The sequence below is a fragment of the Procambarus clarkii genome, chromosome 15 (assembly GCF_040958095.1).
Source record: "Procambarus clarkii isolate CNS0578487 chromosome 15, FALCON_Pclarkii_2.0, whole genome shotgun sequence".
Classification (NCBI taxonomy): domain Eukaryota; kingdom Metazoa; phylum Arthropoda; class Malacostraca; order Decapoda; family Cambaridae; genus Procambarus; species Procambarus clarkii.
The window spans coordinates 21,317,924-21,343,380 of record NC_091164.1 but is presented as its reverse complement, the minus strand read 5'-3'; the positions used below and the strand labels follow the sequence as shown (position 1 = coordinate 21,343,380).

The 25,457-nt window shown below is 49.9% G+C and overlaps 1 protein-coding gene across 1 annotated transcript in view; it reads left to right on the top strand.

Annotated features, from left to right (window-relative positions):
• The window catches only part of LOC123759125 (zwei Ig domain protein zig-8), a 267,274-nt gene that overhangs the window by 208,539 nt on the left and 33,278 nt on the right, over positions 1–25,457 (top strand). Inside the window, exon 4 of the mRNA XM_045743995.2 lies at positions 21,600–21,810. Coding sequence (XP_045599951.1) covers positions 21,600–21,810 — 211 coding nt within the window. The remainder of the gene's footprint in view (positions 1–21,599; positions 21,811–25,457) is intronic.

Below are 25,457 nucleotides of genomic sequence, written 5' to 3'. Positions count from 1 at the left end.
TGTCTCGGGATTATTAAGATCTTAACAACCAAATTGGTCCGAGTTGTTAGAAATTAACAAGTGTAAACTACAATCATTTATTATATTAACATTTAATCTGCAGGTGAATTACATTAAGCCCTTATGTAGTACACGTTGAGTGCAGACTAACATTATCTAGAACACGTTGAGTGCAGACTAACATTATCTAGAACACGTTGAGTGCAGACTAACATTATCTAGAACACGTTGAGTGCAGACTAACATTATCTAGAACACGTTGAGTGCAGACTAACATTATCTAGAACACGTTGAGTGCAGACTAACATTATCTAGAACACGTTGAGTGCAGACTAACATTATCTAGAACACGTTGAGTGCAGACTAACATAACCTAGAACACGTTGAGTGCAGATTAACATTATCTAGAACACGTTGAGTGCACACTAACATTATCTAGAACACGTTGAGTGCACACTAACATTATCTAGAACACGTTGAGTGCAGACTAACATTATCTAGAACACGTTTAGTGCACACTAACATTATCTAGAACACGTTGAGTGCACACTAACATTATCTAGAACAAATTGAGTGCAGACTAACATTATCTAGAACACGTTGAGTGCAGACTAACATTATCTAGAACACGTTTAGTGCACACTAACATTATCTAGAACACGTTGAGTGCACACTAACATTATCTAGAACAAATTGAGTGCAGACTAACATTATCTAGAACACGTTGAGTGCAGACTAACATTATCTAGAACACGTTGAGTGCACACTAACATTATCTAGAACACGTTGAGTGCACACTAACATTATCTAGAACACGTTGAGTGCACACTAACATTATCTAGAACACGTTGAGTGCAGACTAACATTATCTAGAACACGTTTAGTGCACACTTACATTATCTAGAACACGTTGAGTGCACACTAACATTATCTAGAACAAATTGAGTGCAGACTAACATTATCTAGAACACGTTGAGTGCAGACTAACATTATCTAGAACACGTTTAGTGCACACTAACATTATCTAGAACACGTTGAGTGCACACTAACATTATCTAGAACAAATTGAGTGCAGACTAACATTATCTAGAACACGTTGAGTGCAGACTAACATTATCTAGAACACGTTGAGTGCACACTAACATTATCTAGAACAAGTTGAGTGCAGACTAACATTATCTAGAACAAGTTGAGTGCAGACTAACATTATCTAGAACACGTTGAGTGCAGACTAACATTATCTAGAACAAGTTGAGTGCAGAATAACATTACCTAGAACAAGTTGAGTGCATACTAACATAACCTAGAACAAGTTGAGTGCAGACTAACATTATCTAGAACAAGTTGAGTGCAGAATAACATTACCTAGAACAAGTTGAGTGCATACTAACATAACCTAGAACAAGTTGAGTGCAGACTAACATTATCTAGAACAAGTTGAGTGCAGACTAACATTATCTAGAACAAGTTGAGTGCAGAATAACATTAACTAGAACAAGTTGAGTGCATACTAACATAACCTAGAACAAGTTGAGTGCAGACTAACATTATCTAGAACACGTTGAGTGCAGACTAACATTATCTAGAACACGTTTAGTGCACACTAACATTATCTAGAACACGTTGAGTGCACACTAACATTATCTAGAACAAATTGAGTGCAGACTAACATTATCTAGAACACGTTGAGTGCAGACTAACATTATCTAGAACACGTTTAGTGCACACTAACATTATCTAGAACACGTTGAGTGCACACTAACATTATCTAGAACAAATTGAGTGCAGACTAACATTATCTAGAACACGTTGAGTGCAGACTAACATTATCTAGAACACGTTTAGTGCACACTAACATTATCTAGAACACGTTGAGTGCACACTAACATTATCTAGAACAAATTGAGTGCAGACTAACATTATCTAGAACACGTTGAGTGCAGACTAACATTATCTAGAACACGTTGAGTGCACACTAACATTATCTAGAACACGTTGAGTGCACACTAACATTATCTAGAACACGTTGAGTGCACACTAACATTATCTAGAACACGTTGAGTGCAGACTAACATTATCTAGAACACGTTTAGTGCACACTTACATTATCTAGAACACGTTGAGTGCACACTAACATTATCTAGAACAAATTGAGTGCAGACTAACATTATCTAGAACACGTTGAGTGCAGACTAACATTATCTAGAACACGTTTAGTGCACACTAACATTATCTAGAACACGTTGAGTGCACACTAACATTATCTAGAACAAATTGAGTGCAGACTAACATTATCTAGAACACGTTGAGTGCAGACTAACATTATCTAGAACACGTTGAGTGCACACTAACATTATCTAGAACAAGTTGAGTGCAGACTAACATTATCTAGAACAAGTTGAGTGCAGACTAACATTATCTAGAACACGTTGAGTGCAGACTAACATTATCTAGAACAAGTTGAGTGCAGAATAACATTACCTAGAACAAGTTGAGTGCATACTAACATAACCTAGAACAAGTTGAGTGCAGACTAACATTATCTAGAACAAGTTGAGTGCAGAATAACATTACCTAGAACAAGTTGAGTGCATACTAACATAACCTAGAACAAGTTGAGTGCAGACTAACATTATCTAGAACAAGTTGAGTGCAGACTAACATTATCTAGAACAAGTTGAGTGCAGAATAACATTAACTGGAACAAGTTGAGTGCATACTAACATAACCTAGAACAAGTTGAGTGCAGACTAACATTATCTAGAACACGTTGAGTGCAGACTAACATTATCTAGAACACGTTTAGTGCACACTAACATTATCTAGAACACGTTGAGTGCACACTAACATTATCTAGAACAAATTGAGTGCAGACTAACATTATCTAGAACACGTTGAGTGCAGACTAACATTATCTAGAACACGTTTAGTGCACACTAACATTATCTAGAACACGTTGAGTGCACACTAACATTATCTAGAACAAATTGAGTGCAGACTAACATTTTCTAGAACACGTTGAGTGCAGACTAACATTATCTAGAACACGTTTAGTGCACACTAACATTATCTAGAACACGTTGAGTGCACACTAACATTATCTAGAACAAATTGAGTGCAAACTAACATTATCTAGAACACGTTGAGTGCAGACTAACATTATCTAGAACACGTTGAGTGCACACTAACATTATCTAGAACAAGTTGAGTGCAGACTAACATTATCTAGAACAAGTTGAGTGCAGACTAACATTATCTAGAACACGTTGAGTGCAGACTAACATTATCTAGAACAAGTTGAGTGCAGAATAACATTACCTAGAACAAGTTGAGTGCATACTAACATAACCTAGAACAAGTTGAGTGCAGACTAACATTATCTAGAACAAGTTGAGTGCAGAATAACATTACCTAGAACAAGTTGAGTGCATACTAACATAACCTAGAACAAGTTGAGTGCAGACTAACATTATCTAGAACAAGTTGAGTGCAGACTAACATTATCTAGAACAAGTTGAGTGCAGAATAACATTAACTAGAACAAGTTGAGTGCATACTAACATAACCTAGAACAAGTTGAGTGCAGACTAACATTATCTAGAACACGTTGAGTGCAGACTAACATTATCTAGAACACGTTTAGTGCACACTAACATTATCTAGAACACGTTGAGTGCACACTAACATTATCTAGAACAAATTGAGTGCAGACTAACATTATCTAGAACACGTTGAGTGCAGACTAACATTATCTAGAACACGTTGAGTACACACTAACATTATCTAGAACAAGTTGAGTGCAGACTAACATTATCTAGAACAAGTTGAGTGCAGACTAACATTATCTAGAACACGTTGAGTGCAGACTAACATTATCTAGAACAAGTTGAGTGCAGAATAACATTACCTAGAACAAGTTGAGTGCATACTAACATAACCTAGAACAAGTTGAGTGCAGACTAACATTATCTAGAACAAGTTGAGTGCAGAATAACATTACCTAGAACAAGTTGAGTGCATACTAACATAACCTAGAACAAGTTGAGTGCAGACTAACATTATCTAGAACAAGTTGAGTGCAGACTAGCATTATCTAGAACAAGTTGAGTGCAGAATAACATTAACTAGAACAAGTTGAGTGCATACTAACATAACCTAGAACAAGTTGAGTGCAGACTAACATTATCTAGAACAAGTTGAGTGCAGACTAACATTATCTAGAACAAGTTGAGTGCAGAATAACATTACCTAGAACAAGTTGAGTGCATACTAACATAACCTAGAACAAGTTGAGTGCAGACTAACATTATTTAGAACAAGTTGAGTGCAGACTAACATAACCTAGAACACGTTGAGTGCAGACTAACATAACCTAGAACAAGTTGAGTGCAGACTAACATTATCTAGAACAAGTTGAGTGCATACTAACATAACCTAGAACAAGTTGAGTGCAGACTAACATTATTTAGAACAAGTTGAGTGCAGACTAACATAACCTAGAACACGTTGAGTGCAGACTAACATAACCTGGAACAAGTTGAGTGCAGACTAACATAACCTGGAACAAGTTGAGTGCAGACTAACATAACCTGGAACAAGTTGAGTGCAGACTAACATAACCTAGAACACGTTGAGTGCAGACTAACATAACCTGGAACAAGTTGAGTGCAGACTAACATAACCTGGAACAAGTTGAGTGCAGACTAACATAACCTGGAACAATTTCAGTATACCTGGAGAGGGTTCTGGTAGTTTTTCTACTCCCCGGACCCGACCTGAGGCCAGGCTCGACTTATGATAACTTGGTCCAAGAGGCCCGCAGGCCCACATGGATAACTTGTAGCGGCCCGCAGGCCCACATGGATAACTTGGTCCAACAGACCCATAGGCCCATATGGATAACTTGTAGCGGCTCGCAGGTCCACATGGATAACTGGGTCCAACAGACCCGTAGGCCCACATGGATAACTTGGAGCGGCCCGCAGGCCCATATGGATAACTGGGTCCAACAGACCCATAGGCCCACATGGATAACTTGGAGCGGCCCGCAGGTCCACATGGATAACTTGGAGCGGCCGTAGGCCCACATGGATAACTTGGAGCGGCCGTAGGCCCACATGGATAACTTGGAGCGGCCCACAGGCCCACATATCCACTTCAGCCTGGTTGGTCCGGCACTTTTTCAAAGAGCTTATCTAAGTGCCTTTTGAATACATCCACCTTTGTTCCAGCAATATTTCTAATGCTTGCTGGGTTGGTGTTGAACAGCTGTGATCCTCTAATGTTCAGACAGTGTACTCTGATTGTGCCTATGGCACCTCTACTTTTCAGTGGTTCTATTCTGCATTTCTTTCCGTGTCTTTCCCTCCCAGTATGTTGTTATTCTGCTGTGCAAATTTGGGACCTGTCCTTCAAGTATCTTCCATGTATATATTATTTGATAACATTCTCGTCTCCTTCCCAAAGAGTACATTTTGAGCGCTTTGAGATGGTCCCAATAATTTAGATGCTTTATCGTTTCTATGCGTGCCGTCGGGAGCCGGTCGGCCGAGCGGACAGCACGCTGGGCTTGTGATCCTGTGGTCTCGGGTTCGATCCCGGGCGCCGGCGAGAAACAATGGGCAGAGTTTCTTTCCCCCTATTCTCCTGTTACCTAGCAGTAAAATAGGCACCTGGGTGTTAGTCAGCTGTCACGGGCTGCTTCCTGGGGGTGGAGGCCTGGTCGAGGACCGGGCCGCGGGGACACTAAAGCCCCGAAATCATCTCAAGATAACCTCAAGATAAGAAGCCGTATATGTTCTCTGTATTCCTTCTAATTCAAGATCTCTCCCGCTCTGAAAGGGGAAGTGGGCACCGAGCAATACTTAATACGGGAGAGCACTATTGATTTAAATTGTATTAGCATTACTGTGGGATCTCTGGATTTGAACTTTCTCATAATCCATCCTATCATTTTCCTGGCCGCCGCCGCTATATTTGCTCGGTTATGTTCACCAAATGGCAGATCGTCAGACATCACAATTCCCAGATCTTTTACATATGGCTTTCCTTCTATGAGTAAGTCTGATTGTGTCTTGTATCCTGTGATTCGTTTAAGTTCCTCGTTTGCACCATACCCAAGTACCTGGAATTTGTCACCATTAAATATCATGTTATTTTCAGTTGCCCAGCCGAAGACTTTATTAATATCTGCTTGCAGTTGTTCAGAGTCTTCTACAGAGGAAATTTTCATGCTGATTTTTGTATTACCTGCAAAGAATGACACGAAGCTGTGACTTGTATTTGTGTCTAAATCCGAGATAAGAAGGAGAAATTGCAGCGAAGTGTCCTGGGGTACAGAGCAGCGGTGCAAGGACTGCCCTGGGGTACAGAGCAGCGGTGCAAGGACTGTGCCCTGGGGTACAGAGCAGCGGTGCAAGGACTGCCCTGGGGTACAGAGCAGCGGTGCAAGGACTGTGCCCTGGGGTACAGAGCAGCGGTGCAAGGACTGTGCCCTGGGGTACAGAGCAGCGGTGCAAGGACTGTGCCCTGGGGTACAGAGCAGCTGTGCAAGGACTGTGCCCTGGGGTACAGAGCAGCGGTGCAAGGACTGTGCCCTGGGGTACAGAGCAGCGGTGCAAGGACTGTGCCCTGGGGTACAGAGCAGCGGTGCAAGGACTGTGCCCTGGGGTACAGAGCAGCTGTGCAAGGACTGTGCCCTGGGGTACAGAGCAGCGGTGCAAGGACTGTGCCCTGGGGTACAGAGCAGCTGTGCAAGGACTGTGCCCTGGGGTAAAGAGCAGCGGTGCAAGGACTGTGCCCTGGGGTACAGAGCAGCGGTGCAAGGACTGTGCCCTGGGGTACAGAGCAGCGGTGCAAGGACTGTGCCCTGGGGTACAGAGCAGCGGTGCAAGGACTGTGCCCTGGAGTACAGAGCAGCGGTGCAAGGACTGTGCCCTGGGGTACAGAGCAGCGGTGCAAGGACTGTGCCCTGGGGTAAAGAGCAGCGGTGCAAGGACTGTGCCCTGGGGTACAGAGCAGCGGTGCAAGGACTGTGCCCTGGGGTACAGAGCAGCGGTGCAAGGACTGTGCCCTGGGGTACAGAGCAGCGGTGCAAGGACTGTGCCCTGGAGTACAGAGCAGCGGTGCAAGGACTGTGCCCTGGGGTACAGAGCAGCGGTGCAAGGACTGTGCCCTGGGGTACAGAGCAGCGGTGCAAGGACTGTGCCCTGGGGTACAGAGCAGCGGTGCAAGGACTGTGCCCTGGGGTACAGAGCAGCGGTGCAAGGACTGTGCCCTGGGGTAAAGAGCAGCGGTGCAAGGACTGTGCCCTGGGGTACAGAGCAGCGGTGCAAGGACTGTGCCCTGGGGTACAGAGCAGCGGTGCAAGGACTGTGCCCTGGGGTACAGAGCAGCGGTGCAAGGACTGTGCCCTGGAGTACAGAGCAGCGGTGCAAGGACTCTGCCCTGGGGTACAGAGCAGCGGTGCAAGGACTGTGCCCTGGGGTACAGAGCAGCGGTGCAAGGACTGTGCCCTGGGGTACAGAGCAGCGGTGCAAGGACTGTGCCCTGGGGTACAGAGGTTTTCACTGCACTTGGGTTTGATCTTACTTGACTGACCGTCACTCTATGCATTCTGTTTGACAGAACGTTGAAAATCCAACGCTCAACTTTACCCGCTATTCCTATTGATTCAATTTTATGGGCTATCACTCCATAGTCATATTTGTCGAATGCTTTGTAAAGTCTGTATATACAACATGTGCATTTTGCTTGTCTTCTAAGGCTTCTGTGATTTTGTCGTAGTGGTTCAGTAACTGTGGCAGACAGGATCTTCCCGCTCTAAATCCAAGTTGTTGTTTTGAGCTGTGTAGTTCATTATTCTCCATAAAACTAGAAATTTGATTCCTAATCACTCCTTCAAAAACTTGTATTATGTTTGATGTTAGTGCAACTGATCTAAACAAATTTGCCAAAGCTTTACTACCCCCCTTGTGCAGAGGAGCTATATCTGCAGATTTAAGTGCAGCTGGTCTCTCCCCTGTATCCAGGCTCTTCCTCCGTATAACACTGAGCGCTCGTGCTACTGGTTACATTACTTTATGAATATTGAATTCCCTGAGTCAGGCCCAGGTGCTGAGTGCATGAGTATGAGTGCTGAGTGCAGAATAACATAATTCAGAACAAGTTGAGTGCAGACTAAAATAATTCAGAACAAGTGAGAGTACAGAATAACATAATTAAGAACAAGTTGAGTTCAGACTAAAATAACCTAGAACAACTTGAGTGAAGACCAACATAATTCAGAACAGGTTGAGTGCAGGTTCAATACTCTGGTAAAAACTAGATGAAGCATTTTTCCTGCATTAAATTTTCAACTTTATGTTTATCGACGACCCGAACTGACCTTTCAAATAGCGTCGATCTTATCCCTCACCAGCTGTCTGGCCCAACACCCACACACCAGCTGCCTGGCCCAACAAACACACACCAGCTGCCTGGCCCAACACCCACACACCAGCTGCCTGGCCCAACACCCACACACCAGCTGCCTGGCCCAACACCCACACACCAGCTGCCTGGCCCAACACCCACACACCAGCTGCCTGGCCCAACACCCACACACCAGCTGCCTGGCCCTACACCCACACACCAGCTGCCTGGCCCAACACCCACACACCAGCTGCCTGGCCCAACACCCACACACCAGCTGCCTGGCCCTACACCCACACACCAGCTGCCTGGTCCAACACCCACACACCAGCTGCCTGGCCCAACACCCACACACCAGCTGCCTGGTCCAACACCCACACACCACCTGCCTGGCCCAACACCCACAGACCAGCTGCCTGGCCCAACACCCACACACCAGCTGCCTGGCCCAACACCCACACACCAGCTGCCTGGTCCAACACCCACACACCACCTGCCTGGCCCAACACCCACAGACCAGCTGCCTGGCCCAACACCCACACACCAGCTGCCTGGCCCAACACCCACACACCAGCTGCCTGGCCCAACACCGACACACCAGCTGCCTGGCCCAACACACACACCACCAGCTGCCTGGCTCAACACCCACAGACCAGCTGCCTGGCACAACACCCACACACCAGCTGCCTGGCCCAACACCCACACACCAGCTGCCTGGCCCAACACCCACACACCAGCTGCCTGACCCAACACACACACACACCAGCTGCCTGGCCCAACACCCACACACCAGCTGCCTGGCCCAACACCCACACACCAGCTGCCTGGTCCAACACCCACACACCAGCTGCCTGGTCCAACAAACACACACACCAGCTGCCTGGCCCAACACCCACACACCAGCTGCCTGGCCCAACACCCACACACCAGCTGCCTGGCCCAACACCCACACACCAGCTGCCTGGTCCAACACCCACACACCAGCTGCCTGGCCCAACACCCACACACCAGCTGCCTGGCCCAACACACGCACACCAGCTGCCTGGCCCAACACACACACACCAGCTGCCTGGCCCAACACACACACCAGCTGCCTGGCCCAACACCCACACACCAGCTGCCTGGCCCAACACCCACACGCCAGTTGCCTGGCCCAACACCCACACACACACACCAGCTGCCTGGCCCAACACCCACACACACACACCAGCTGCCTGGCCCAACACCCACACACACACCAGCTGCCTGGCCCAACACCCACACACCAGCTGCCTGGCCCAACTCCCACACACACACCAGCTGCCTGGCCCTACACCCACACACCAGCTGCCTGGCCCAACACCCACACACCAGCTTCCTGACCCAACACCCACACACCAGCTGCCTGGCCCAACACCCACACACCAGCTGCCTGGCCCAACACCCACACACCAGCTGCCTGGTCCAACACCCACACACCAGCTGCCTGGCCCAACACCCACACACCAGCTGCCTGGCCTAACACCCACACACCAGCTGCCTGGCCCAACACACACACACCAGCTGCCTGGCCCAACACACACACACCAGCTGCCTGGCCCAACACCCACACACCAGCTGCCTGGCCCAACACCCACACACCAGCTGCCTGGCCCAACACACACACACCAGCTGCCTGGCCCAACACCCACACACCAGCTGCCTGGCCCAACACCCACACACACACACCAGCTGCCTGGCCCAACACCCACACACACACCAGCTGCCTGGCCCAACTCCCACACACACACCAGCTGCCTGGCCCTACACCCACACGCCAGCTGCCTGGCCCAACACCCACACACCAGCTGCCTGGCCCAACACCCACACACACACACCAGCTGCCTGGCCCAACACCCACACACACACCAGCTGCCTGGCCCAACTCCCACACACACACCAGCTGCCTGGCCCTACACCCACACACCAGCTGCCTGGCCCTACACCCACACACCAGCTGCCTGGCCCAACACCCACACACCAGCTGCCTGGCCCAACACCCACACACACACCAGCTGCCTGGCCCAACAAACACACACCAGCTGCCTGGCCCTACACCCACACACCAGCTGCCTGGCCCAACACCCACACACCAGCTGCCTGGCCCAACACCCACACACCAGCTGCCTGGCCCAACACCCACACACCAGCTGCCTGGCCCAACACCCACACACCAGCTGCCTGGCCCAACACACACACACCAGCTGCCTGGTCCAACACCCACACACTAGCTGTCTGGCCCAACACCCACACACCAGCTGCCTGGCCCAACACACACACACCAGCTGCCTGGCCCAACACACACACACCAGCTGCCTGGCCCAACACACACACCAGCTGCCTGGCCCAACACCCACACACCAGCTGCCTGGCCCAACACCCACACGCCAGCTGCCTGGCCCAACACCCACACCCACACACCAGCTGCCTGGCCCAACTCCCACACACACACCAGCTGCCTGGCCCAACACCCACACACCCTCTGCCTGGTCCAACAAACACACACACCAGCTGCCTGGCCCAACACACACACACCAGCTGCCTGGCCCAACACACACAAACCAGCTGCCTGGCCCAACACCCACACACCAGCTGCCTGGTCCAACACCCACACACCAGCTGCCTGGCCAAATACCCACACACCAGCTGCCTGGTCCAACACCCACACACCAGCTGCCTGGTCCAACACCCACACACCAGCTGCCTGGCCCAACACCCACAGACCAGCTGCCTGGCCCAACACCCACACACCAGCTGCCTGGCCCAACACCCACACACCAGCTGCCTGGCCCAACACCGACACACCAGCTGCCTGGCCCAACACACACACCACCAGCTGCCTGGCTCAACACCCACAGACCAGCTGCCTGGCACAACACCCACACACCAGCTGCCTGGCCCAACACCCACACACCAGCTGCCTGGCCCAACACCCACACACCAGCTGCCTGACCCAACACACACACACACCAGCTGCCTGGCCCAACACCCACACACCAGCTGCCTGGCCCAACACCCACACACCAGCTGCCTGGTCCAACACCCACACACCAGCTGCCTGGTCCAACAAACACACACACCAGCTGCCTGGCCCAACACCCACACACCAGCTGCCTGGCCCAACACCCACACACCAGCTGCCTGGCCCAACACCCACACACCAGCTGCCTGGTCCAACACCCACACACCAGCTGCCTGGCCCAACACCCACACACCAGCTGCCTGGCCCAACACACGCACACCAGCTGCCTGGCCCAACACACACACACCAGCTGCCTGGCCCAACACACACACCAGCTGCCTGGCCCAACACCCACACACCAGCTGCCTGGCCCAACACCCACACGCCAGTTGCCTGGCCCAACACCCACACACACACACCAGCTGCCTGGCCCAACACCCACACACACACACCAGCTGCCTGGCCCAACACCCACACACACACCAGCTGCCTGGCCCAACACCCACACACCAGCTGCCTGGCCCAACTCCCACACACACACCAGCTGCCTGGCCCTACACCCACACACCAGCTGCCTGGCCCAACACCCACACACCAGCTTCCTGACCCAACACCCACACACCAGCTGCCTGGCCCAACACCCACACACCAGCTGCCTGGCCCAACACCCACACACCAGCTGCCTGGTCCAACACCCACACACCAGCTGCCTGGCCCAACACCCACACACCAGCTGCCTGGCCTAACACCCACACACCAGCTGCCTGGCCCAACACACACACACCAGCTGCCTGGCCCAACACACACACACCAGCTGCCTGGCCCAACACCCACACACCAGCTGCCTGGCCCAACACCCACACACCAGCTGCCTGGCCCAACACACACACACCAGCTGCCTGGCCCAACACCCACACACCAGCTGCCTGGCCCAACACCCACACACACACACCAGCTGCCTGGCCCAACACCCACACACACACCAGCTGCCTGGCCCAACTCCCACACACACACCAGCTGCCTGGCCCTACACCCACACGCCAGCTGCCTGGCCCAACACCCACACACCAGCTGCCTGGCCCAACACCCACACACACACACCAGCTGCCTGGCCCAACACCCACACACACACCAGCTGCCTGGCCCAACTCCCACACACACACCAGCTGCCTGGCCCTACACCCACACACCAGCTGCCTGGCCCTACACCCACACACCAGCTGCCTGGCCCAACACCCACACACCAGCTGCCTGGCCCAACACCCACACACACACCAGCTGCCTGGCCCAACAAACACACACCAGCTGCCTGGCCCTACACCCACACACCAGCTGCCTGGCCCAACACCCACACACCAGCTGCCTGGCCCAACACCCACACACCAGCTGCCTGGCCCAACACCCACACACCAGCTGCCTGGCCCAACACCCACACACCAGCTGCCTGGCCCAACACACACACACCAGCTGCCTGGTCCAACACCCACACACTAGCTGTCTGGCCCAACACCCACACACCAGCTGCCTGGCCCAACACACACACACCAGCTGCCTGGCCCAACACACACACACCAGCTGCCTGGCCCAACACACACACCAGCTGCCTGGCCCAACACCCACACACCAGCTGCCTGGCCCAACACCCACACGCCAGCTGCCTGGCCCAACACCCACACCCACACACCAGCTGCCTGGCCCAACTCCCACACACACACCAGCTGCCTGGCCCAACACCCACACACCCTCTGCCTGGTCCAACAAACACACACACCAGCTGCCTGGCCCAACACACACACACCAGCTGCCTGGCCCAACACACACAAACCAGCTGCCTGGCCCAACACCCACACACCAGCTGCCTGGTCCAACACCCACACACCAGCTGCCTGGCCAAATACCCACACACCAGCTGCCTGGTCCAACACCCACACACCAGCTGCCTGGTCCAACACCCACACACCAGCTGCCTGGCCCAACACACACACACACCAGCTGCCTGGCCCAACACCCACACACCAGCTGCCTGGTCCAACACCCACACACCAGCTGCCTGGCCCAACACCCACACACACACCAGCTGCCTGGCCCAACACCCACACACACACCAGCTGCCTGGCCCAACACCCACACACAAGCTGCCTGGCCCAACACCCACACACACACCAGCTGCCTGGCCCAACACCCACACACCAGCTGCCTGGTCCAACACCCACACACCTGCTGCCTGGCCCAACACACACACACCAGCTGCCTGGCCCAACACCCACACACAAGCTGCCTGGTCCAACACCCACACACACACCAGCTGCCTGGCCCAACACCCACACACCAGCTGCCTGGTCCAACACCCACACACACACTCCAGCTGCCTGGCCCAACACCCACACACACACCAGCTGCCTGGCCCAACACCCACACACCAGCTGCCTGGCCCAACACCCACACACACACCAGCTGCCTGGCCCAACACCCACACACCAGCTGCCTGGCCCAACACCGACACACACACCAGCTGCCTGGCCCAACACACACACACACCAGCTGCCTGGCTCAACACCCACACACCAGCTGCCTGGCTCAACACCCACACACCAGCTGCCTGGCCCAACACCCACACGCACGCCAGCTGCCTGGCCCAACACCCACACACCAGTTGCCTGGCCCAACACCCACACATACGCCAGCTGCCTGGCCCAACACCCACACACCAGCTGCCTGGCCCAACACCCACACACACACCAGCTGCCTGGCCCAACACACACACCAGCTGCCTGGCCCAACACACACACCAGCTGCCTGACCCAACACCCACACACCAGCTGCCTGGTCCAACACCCACACACCAGCTGCCTGGACCAACACCCACACACCAGCTGCCTGGCCCAACACACACACTCCAGCTGCCTGGTCCAACACCCACACACCAGCTGCCTGGTCCAACACCCACACACCAGCTGCCTGGCCCAACACCCACACACCAGCTGCCTGGCCCAACACCCACACACCAGCTGCCTGGCCCAACACCCAGCCTAAGCGACTCAACTGCCTGCTGACTCCTTATGTGCCTTGTGCTTTTATCTTGAAGTCTCCAAAGGAATTCGTTGACTTACTGTGGGGAGCACGGGACACAGGGATAAGAGCCTCTTTGGATGTCGAGTCGCTGTTTACCAACGTGCCTGTGGACGAAACAAAGAGGATGATTGAAGATGACAGGTCAAACGCCTCGTCAGCTTGGTCAACGTCATACCTATGTACTTAGATTGAAGGTTACATCCTTCGTGAGGGGCAAGTGTACATGTATACAACGTTTGACTGCTGAAGGAGGGTTCGAGGGTAGAAGGATGGAATATGCTGTCATATTCAATGATACGTGCATAAAAGAAAACCTGCTGCCAGTATATATATATATATATATATATATATATATATATATATATATATATATATATATATATATATATATATATAACTGAAAACTCACACCCCAGAAGTGACTCGAACCCATACTCCCAGGAGCAACGCAACTGGTATGTATAAGACACCTTAATCCACTTGACCATCACGACCGGACAAAAAGAGGTGATAGCCGAGGCTATTTGAACCACCCCACCGCCGGCACTCGGATAGTAATCTTGGGCATAGCATTTTACCAAATCACCTCATTCTTTGGGGCACACGTGAGGAACACTAATGTGAACAAGCCTGAATGGTCCCCAGGACAATATGCAACTGAAAACTCACACCCCAGAAGTGACTCGAACCCATACTCCCAGGAGCAACGCAACTGGTATGTACAAGACGCCTTAATCCACTTGACCATCACGACCGGACAAAAAGAGGTGATAGCCGAGGCTATTTGAACCACCCCACCGCCGGCACTCGGATAGTAATCTTGGGCATAGCATTTTACCAAATCACCTCATTCTTTGGGGCACACGTGAGGAACACAAATGCGAACAAGCCTGAATGGTCCCCAGGACAATATGCAACTGAAAACTCACACCCCAGAAGTGACTCGAACCCATACTCCCAGGAGCAACGCAACTGGTATGTACAAGACGCCTTAATCCACTTGACCATCACGACCGGACAAAAAGAGGTGATAGCCGAGGCTATTTGAACCACCCCACCGCCGGCACTCGGATAGTAATCTTGGGCATAGCATTTTACCAAATCACCTCATTCTTTGGGGCACACGTGAGGAACACAAATGCGAACAAGCCTGAATTGTCCCCAGGACAATATGCAACTGAAAACTCACACCCCAGAAGTGACTCGAACCCATACTCCCAGGAGCAACGCAACTGGTATGTACAAGACACCTTAATCCACTTGACCATCACGACCGGACAAAAAGAGGTGATAGCCGAGGCTATTTGAACCACCCCACCGCCGGCACTCGGATAGTAATCTTGGGCATAGCATTTTACCAAATCACCTCATTCTTTGGGGCACACGTGAGGAACACAAATGCGAACAAGCCTGAATGGTCCCCAGGACAATATGCAACTGAAAACTCACACCCCAGAAGTGACTCGAACCCATACTCCCAGGAGCAACGCAACTGGTATGTACAAGACGCCTTAATCCACTTGACCATCACGACCGGACAAAAAGAGGTGATAGCCGAGGCTATTTGAACCACCCCACCGCCGGCACTCCGATAGTAATCTTGGGCATAGCATTTACATTCTTTTTGTCCGGTCGTCCTTTTTGTCCTTTTTGTCGTTGACGACGAGCGGAGCCGGCATGTCGGGTGGTGCAAGGTACGCTTTGCTTCCTGGGCAAAACGTTTGGCGATACTGGTGGACGTATCTTCAATATAGTATCTTGTACTTATAAAATGACGTGAATAATATAGGGAAGAGCAGGCTCAATCTCTCTTGAAAGAGATAATCGTCACAATATATATATATATATATATATATATATATATATATATATATATATATATATATATATATATATTCCGTAAAAAAAAAAAAAAAAAAAAAAAAAAAAAAAAAAAAAAAAAAAAAAAATATATATATATATATTATATATATATATATATATATATATATATATATATATATATATATATATATATATATATATATATATATATATATATATATATATATATATATATATTCTTGTCTTGAGGACGGAGGAGGGGGACGGACACGTGGTGAGCAAGGTCCTACACTTGAACCAATTTCAACGAGGATCACGATGCCTGAGCCAGCCAAGACTTGACCTGTGAAGGTATGAATACCTGCTGAAGGCCCCGGGGGTGACAAGAAGAACCGTATCTCCTTCATTCCAACACTATGAACGTTGAAAGGTGCGTTGTCTGAGCTTTGTGTATGGCGAGGCAGGTACAGTGTATGGGTGAGGGTGAGGGGAGGGTCGCCGCCGTCTCAGTGCCGCCACTCACCAGCCCCCAAGGCGGGGTACGGGGGAAGGGGGGAATGATGGGGGAGGCTCTCGAGCTGCCTACAGTGATGTTAGTGGAAAGTTAGTGCGTTCATAAGCAAATCGGTGAGTGTAGTGTTAAAAACAAAGTGCACTAGTGATTTCCCCGAGTGTTTGATAGTGTGTAACAAGTGTGACGGCAGCCTCCCTCGTGTGCCCCCTCTCCACCACCCCCGCCCGCCATCTTCCCCCACCCCGCTACCTGCGCCCTATACCAGCCAGCCGCCCATCAACACACAGCCTACCCACACACGGTGCCCAGGCCATGCCCAACTCCCCCAGGAGGGTAATGCTTGCCGTGTTACTCTCCATCTGGGAAAGAGAGGGTGCACTCAGGGGGCAGCCAGGCGTCATCACATCTAGGCATGGCACATGTCGCACCTGACACACAGCCTCTTTCCAGCCAAGAAGATGGCCACCCAAGAGGAAACTGTCAAGTGTGTGACAGACGGTATCGTCTCAATTCAAATGGAACTGTCCGCTATCATTCTCTCAATTCAGGTGGTTGTCTAGGGTCTAGGCGCCTGCCCCGGGGCAGTGACGATGGACAACCTGCTGCAGGAGCGAGGAACAATACCTCCCTCAACTTCATTTCAGCAGATAATCTGCTTGAAGCAACCAAAGCGACGTCCACCAGGACCTTGCCCCACATCCCCAAGGCTGCCCGTCATCAAGCAGCAGCCAAACTCACCAGTCTGCTGACAAAGGTCAACAATGTTCCTAGAACCATTGGAGCATGGCACAATCTCCTTCTATTTGGGAATGCATGCCTAGCATTACCGCCCAGGAGAGACAAGTCATTAGCAACCTCTGTAATCAGAGCTCTTAATGAATTCCCCAGAGCAGACAACCTGGTCCGCCTCCCCCCTCGTGCCAAGAACACCAGCCGCAGGACGACCAACAATAACTCATCTGAGAACCACAAAATGAGAGCACAGATCACCAGGAAAATAGAAGAGGGCAATACCACAGGTGCCATCAGAATCATGACCAGCGATGACACTATTGCCCCCAGGAATGCCACGACAGCAGAGGCTCTTCAAGACAAACACCCACCCAGAGCCCCCGACAGCAGCAGGGATCCCCAGGAAAACAATGCTGGCATAGAACCCTTGACTGTTCGAGAATCTGAGGTGTACAAAGCAGCCATGTCTTTCCCAACAGGTTCAGCAGGGGGCTTTACAGGCCTAAGACCCCAGCACATCAAACAAATGCTGAACCCGGTGCTTAGAGATGCTGCAAAGGACCTTCTAGTGGAACTTACCAGATTCTCCAACATGTGTTTGGCTGGCGGCATCCCTGAGGACATCAGGCCTGTCTTTTATGGAGCAGCACTCTGTGCTCTAAAGAAGAAGGATAGGGGTATCAGGCCCATTGCCGTTGGCAACACCCTCCGACGCCTTGTAGCTAAGGCTGCAGTGAGATCTATCAGCCAGGAAGCAGCCACCTTGCTGAAACCTCATCAGCTCGGGTTTGGGATTCCCCTAGGTTGTGAAGCTGCAGCACATGCAGCGCGGGCTTACATTGTTGATCTCCCGGACCAGAAGGCACTAGTAAAGCTTGACTTCCAAAATGCCTTCAATCAAGTCAGACGAGACGCTGTCCTCAGGGCTGTACACAACCATTTCCGTCCCCTTTACCCATTCATCCGATCGTGCTACAGTGGGGACTCTAAGCTTCTTTTTGGGGAGCATGAAATAAACTCCTGTGAAGGTGTCCAACAAGGTGACCCCTTAGCCCCCCTCCTTTTCTGCCTAGCTATCAAAGAGGTCACTGATAGTCTGACAAGCGAGCTAAACATCTGGTACCTGGATGATGGCACTCTAGCTGGAACTCCGGAAACCATTTTGGAGGATATAAGGAAAATCCAGGAGCAGGGAGCAGCCTTAGGCCTCATTCTCAATGCATCCAAATGTGAAATAATCTCCCGCAACCCAGACATCACTGGGCAAATACAAAATGCTCTTCCAGACATTCTCGTTGTCGAGCCACCGGACTGCACTCTCCTGGGTGCCCCCATTGGCCCACGAGCAATCGAGGAGGTCCTGGCTGCAAAAATCACTGACCTAAAGAGAATGCAGGACAGGATTGACAAGATTGATGCCCATGATGCTCTCTTTCTCCTTACAAGATGCCTGTCTCTCCCTAAGTTGACCTACTTTCTGAGATGTTCTCCATCCTACAGCAGCCCTAAGTTAAATGTTTATGACACCCTTCTGAGGTCCACGCTGGTGAAAGTCCTGAACCTGCCATTGGACGACTCTCAGTGGGAGCAAGCAACCCTTCCTGTAAGACTCGGCGGCCTTGGTGTCCGCACAGCCTCCCAAATTGCTCTACCGGCCTTCCTTTCCTCCTCTCATGCATCGCACGACCTCGTCAGAGATATTTTACCTGCAACCCTGAGAGATTCAGCAGGAATACACGATCCTGCTTTCACTGAATGTTCAAATCAGTGGAATGTTCTTGCAGCCCCAGCAACCATTATAGAGCCAACAAAACAACACAAACAGTCCGGCTGGGACCACCCTCTAGTGGAAAAAGTAGCTGATGCCATGCTAAGCGTCGCAACATCAGACAAGGAGAAAGCCCGCCTCAGAGCAGTGCGTGCCCCCCATGCAGGAGACTTCCTCCTGGCAGTACCCATGTCTGCAATGGGCACGCGCCTAGATCCAGAATCCCTTCGTGTAGCAGTGGCCCTCCGCCTTGGTGCCCCAATTCACACTGAATACAAGTGTATTTGCAACAGGGTGGAAGCAGACCAATACGGACTGCATGGGTTGCATTGCGGAAGCACAAAGGGCTGGCATGCAAGACACAACGAGGTCAATGACATCATCAAGAGAAGCCTCGCCTCAGCTGGGTGCCCAGCGGAGAGAGAACCTCGCATCCTAGGGGTCCAAAACCCGGATTTCCCAGCACTTCGCCCTGATGGCATCACCATATACTCATGGAAGGAGGGTAGACAGTTGGTGTGGGACTACACATGTGTATCCACCCAGGCTGACACCTATGTACACTTCGGAGCTGATCAAGCAGGTGGGGCGGCCAACCACAGGGAAACAGCAAAATCACTCAAGTACAGGTGACTGGAAGGTCAATACCTCTTTGTTCCCATAGCGTCTGAGACGCATGGCCCCTGGGGCAAGAGTGCCTTGGGATTTCTCAAGGAATTGGGGTCCAAGCTCATTGACGTCACCAGAGACCCAAGGGCTTCCAGTTTTTTATTTCAGCGTCTCAGTGTGGCGATCCAGAGGGGAAATGCTTGCTGCGTCCTCGGTTCCTGTCCAGAAGCGGAGGAGCGTCAAGAGATCCATAACCTTTAGGCATTTGTCTTGTATGTTTTGTAACCTTTAAATACACAATAAGGGGAAAAAAAAGGAAGGGGGTGGTAGGAGAAAAGCACACAGAAACTGTATTGGAGGGGACCCACATTCCCTCCAATGCGTTATGTGTGGTTTCCTCCGAGGCTATGGGTCCCCCTTCTTCCAGCCAGAGGTGGTACTCCCTTCCCTATATATATATATATATATATATATATATATATATATATATATATATATATATATATATATATATATATATATATATATATATATATATATATATATATATATATATATATATATATATATGCATGTCTCATTGAATATGACAGCATATTCCGTATTTACTATTTTCTGATTTAGGGCTTCTATCCCTCTTACTAATGCTCTTGCATCAGAGTTCAGCTGGAAGAGGAGTTCAGCAAAAGTCATGTTGTTTTAGGTGAAGAAAAGAATTGAATAACTGTTATTCAATTTAAAACAACATAAACATAAACTCTCCTAGCAATTCTAGGAATAATACTTGTTATCTTAGTCCTAAGATAGTACGTATGTGTTATACAAACCCTAGGAATATTTAAGTTGGGCTTTTAGTTTAATTTTCCGGAGTCTATAATTTTAATAGTACAAAAAAAAGTGGCTTACTGGCGCACCATCACTACATATTGGTACTTTTCCAACAAATAGAAATATTAAGTATTATCATTTCAGGAGGCTGGGTTGACTGATGCAGTAGAGGGAATGAAAACAACCAGCTCTCTCTTGGTCTTACTGAAGGAAAAATAAATAAAATGTGTAGCTGGTTGTTGGTAATTAAATTAGTGTATTTTATGTGAATTACATCTTGTATGTTTAGAAGATGGTGCAGCAGTTTGTGTAGACTATCTGGGTCATGCTGGTCAGTGTCTCATGGTCTGTGTCTTGATGTTATAACACCTTGGCTAGAAACTTGTTCCTTGTGTCAGGCACCTTGAAAGAGGCTTGTCATTCTGCCTTTATATTTTTGGAGCTTTGGGGCTGAAATTTCCCAGTTTAGAATGTAAAGGCATAGACGGCTTTCGTCTCTTTCAAGGTGTTGAGTTTGGTGTCTGAAGAGTTCTTCGTAAGTAAGTTGATAGTCAGGACAGCAGGAGTACGAAGACCACTAACATACTGATGGAGAGTTCTCCCAAAACCGGACAGATTGCCAACAAGAAGACGATAGTCGTGCGAGCCTTCACATGCCCAAGTGGCAACTATCACATCCCCGACGCTCTCAATGTATGGGCAAGACGACAACACTTGTATCAATACGCCTGACAAGCCAAGCTTTTTAGCATTAATGCCTTCACTAATACAGGTGTCCCATTCCCTACAGGTGTTTTGGCTGATACACCGAGCAACACACCATCAATGACTTCACTAGTACAGGTGTCTCCGGTTCACAGGTGTCATGGCTGCGACACAGGGATACACACCTGCTGACGGTGGGACCGTACACCTACACATCTGACCAGAGGTTCAGGGCTGTACACACAGCTGGCTCTGAGGACTGGGCTCTCACCGTCAGGTTCGCTCAGGTACGGGACTCCGGGATGTACGAGTGTCAGGTGTCTACAACACCGCCCTTGAGGCACTACATCTGGCTCAGAGTTGTAGGTGAGTACAGTACTATGTTCAGGTCAATACAATACCACGTGTGGGGGAGTAGAGTTTCAGATGTTGGTCAATACAGTCCCAGATGTGGGTGACTACAGTACCGAGTGTGGATGAATACAGTGCTAGGTGTTGGTGAGTAAAGTGTATGTGAATGAGAGGAGGTAAACATGAGTTACAGTGAGGTCCAGGTTGCTTGTATTGTTACAAAGGTGCCACCGATGTTTGAGAATTGAGACAAATCACGTGACTCTAATTTTCGGCTAAGGAGTTGATGGTCTATTTTAGGAAAATTACTTGAGTCGATAATTGCATGAGGCATTTGTTTACGTTGTAAAAAACCATAGATTGATACAAAATTGACAACATGGTTTTACTACAGGCCGCTCGTCTTTGATAAACTTACTCTCATTCGAGTCCAGAATATTTCAGGCACCTTAGAATTGAAAGAATGATTTCATTCTATACCTTTAGTTTAGCAAATCCTCTGATAACTTACTTCACGAAATACGCAAAAGTTAGAGTTTGTGGGATTGTTGTTAAGTCCATTAGGCAAATATTATTTCGAATTAAACAAAGAATTATCATATATGGACTTAGTTCTGAATGAAAACGCATTGCAAATTGTGTGTAAATGTGCTATATAATGGGACCTGTGTTGTTAAACATATTTGAACGATTTAGACAAAGGACTCAACAGCAAAATTTGCAAATTTTCAGACAATAAATAAAAAGGTGGAAAGTATATTCTGCACAATGTTTAAATGGCCACATATGAACGCGGTAAAAGATCTGAGCCATGAATCGTAATGGATCTGAAGCCAAAAAATCAATATTCACATGAACAGAATAATACAAATAAGATTCAGCTAATAATATTAGCCGAATCTTGAAGTATTTGCAATAAAAAATATAATATATTTTTGTGGCTTTACTTCCTTTTGCTAGTTCCATTAAGTGTCGGGAGTGGCGCCACAGCAGAGTGTGGTGTCGGGAGTGGCGCCACAGCAGAGTGTGGTGTCGGGAGTGGCGCCACAGCAGAGTGTGGTGTCGGGAGTGGCACCACAGCAGAGTGTGGTGTCGGGAGTGGCGCCACAGCAGAGTGTGGTGTCGGGAGTGGCGCCACAGCAGAGTGTGGTGTCGGGAGTGGCGCCACAGCAGAGTGTGGTGTCGGGAGTGGCGTCACAGCAGAGTGTGGTGTCGGGAGTGGCACCACAGAAGAGTGTGGTGTCGGGAGTGGCGCCACAGCAGAGTGTGGTGTCGGGAGTGGCACCACAGCAGAGTGTGGTGTCGGGAGTGGCGTCACAGCAGAGTGTGGTGTCGGGAGTGGCGCCACAGCAGAGTGTGGTGTCGGGAGTGGCGTCACAGCAGAGTGTGGTGTCGGGAGTGGCGCCACAGCAGAGTGTGGTGTCGGGAGTGGCGCCACAGCAGAGTGTGGTGTCGGGAGTGGCGCCACAGCAGAGTGTGGTGTCGGGAGTGGCACCACAGCAGAGTGTGGTGTCGGGAGTGGCGCCACAGCAGAGTGTGGTGTCGGGAGTGGCGTCACAGCAGAGTGTGGTGTCGGGAGTGGCGCCACAGCAGAGTGTGGTGTCGGGAGTGGCGCCACAGCAGAGTGTGGTGTCGGGAGTGGCGTCACAGCAGAGTGTGGTGTCGGGAGTGGCGTCACAGCAGAGTGTGGTGTCGGGAGTGGCGCCACAGCAGAGTGTGGTGTCGGGAGTGGCGCCACAGCAGAGTGTGGTGTCGGGAGTGACACCACAGCAGAGTGTGGTGTCGGGAGTGGCACCACAGCAGAGTGTGGTGTCGGGAGTGGCACCACAGCAGAGTGTGGTGTCGGGAGTGGCGCCACAGCAGAGTGTGGTGTCGGGAGTGGCGTCACAGCTTAGTGTGGTGTCGGGAGTGGCACCACAGCAGAGTGTGGTGTCGGGAGTGGCGCCACAGCAGAGTGTGGTGTCGGGAGTGGCGTCACAGCAGAGTGTGGTGTCGGGAGTGGCGCCACAGCAGAGTGTGGTGTCGGGAGTGGCGTCACAGCAGAGTGTGGTGTCGGGAGTGGCGCCACAGCAGAGTGTGGTGTCGGGAGTGGCGCCACAGCAGAGTGTGGTGTCGGGAGTGGCGCCACAGCAGAGTGTGGTGTCGGGAGTGGCGCCGCAGCAGATCGCGGTCTCGCGCAAAGGGGAACAAAACAAGGGGCCCGAAACCTGTGGTTATTATAATTGGGATACTTGTAAACATGGGATATCGGGAAGAACAAATGGAATATGTAAGTACGATCACCCTCGAAATTGCAGAATCCTCCTTAGTACGGGTAAATGTACCGAAAGCTGTCAATTTTTTCACCCAGAACTTTGCAAGAACTCCTTAGATAGGAAAGAATGCTTCAATATGGAATGTCCATCTTTCCATACAAGGGGTACCAGGCAAATAAGACTGACAAACCGCCTCGAGGAAAGCAGCCACAACACTGTTTACCAGGATGATTTTATAGCAAGAGGAGGAGGAGAAGAATGGCTAGAAATGTCCAGACTCTACCACCAACTCGGTCAAATGCTGGAGAGGACACAAACACAGTGGCCTCCTTACCAGAGCCTCAGATATTAACACCAAGTAAAGCATCCAACACTTCCACAAACATAGCATCATTTTTATTTGCCAACATTCAGGGTATAAAAGCATGCAAATCCAACAAAGTGCAATTCATAGATGGTCTCCTACACGAGGCAAATGCAGTGTTTGTAGCCCTAACGGAAACTCACACCAAGGACTACCATGATGGTGAAATATGGATTTCGGAGTACAATCTTTTCAGATGTGACAGGAAACACAGGCTTCAGGGGTTGGATCAGCCTTTATATCAAAGACACACTCATCAGCACTGAGCTGCTAAACACCACAAATGATATGGTGGAAGTGCTGATAGTCAAAATGCAGATCTTAAATGTAGTTATTGTCCTTGTATGTAAGTCACCGGAGGCAAATCATCAGCAGTTTAAAGACCAACTAATGAAAATAGAGCACTGCTTGGAAAACCTCACAAATCCAGCCCTGAACATCATCCTGCTTGGGGACTTCAACCTATGGCACCTGAAATGGAAGCACCTGGCTAATACAGTTATATCAGAAAGAATACCAGGAAGTAGCCTAAATGAACAGGCACATGCAAATGACCTGCTACAGATGTGGGACAGGTTTGCCCTAAACCATCATAAAATTCTTTGAGAGAGTGCTAAGAAGTGAGATCACAAAATACATGGAATCACAGCATCTCCATAACCCCGGACAACATGGTTTCAGAACAGGGCGCTCTTGCCTGTCGCAGTTGCTGGACCACTATGATATGGCATTAGATGCCAGTCTTCACCATCACACCCACCTATGTCAACTCGCATTTTCGTTTATTTCCGTTGAATCAATTAGTAGCAGATCCCTCGAATAATTTGTGTAGTCTGTCGTTTAAACTTTTGATTTTATCCAATAGAATTGTTTTGAATTAAGTTACACTAAGTCTGAATTTAATTTGAGTTCATTTAAGTTATATTCTGCATTAAGAATTACACCAGGAACCCCACAAATGTTTTTAAAATTCTTAAAGGTTTTATTAGCCCTGGTATCGACACCAAGATCCTCATCTTCCTCGAGAGCCAGAACAATGAAAA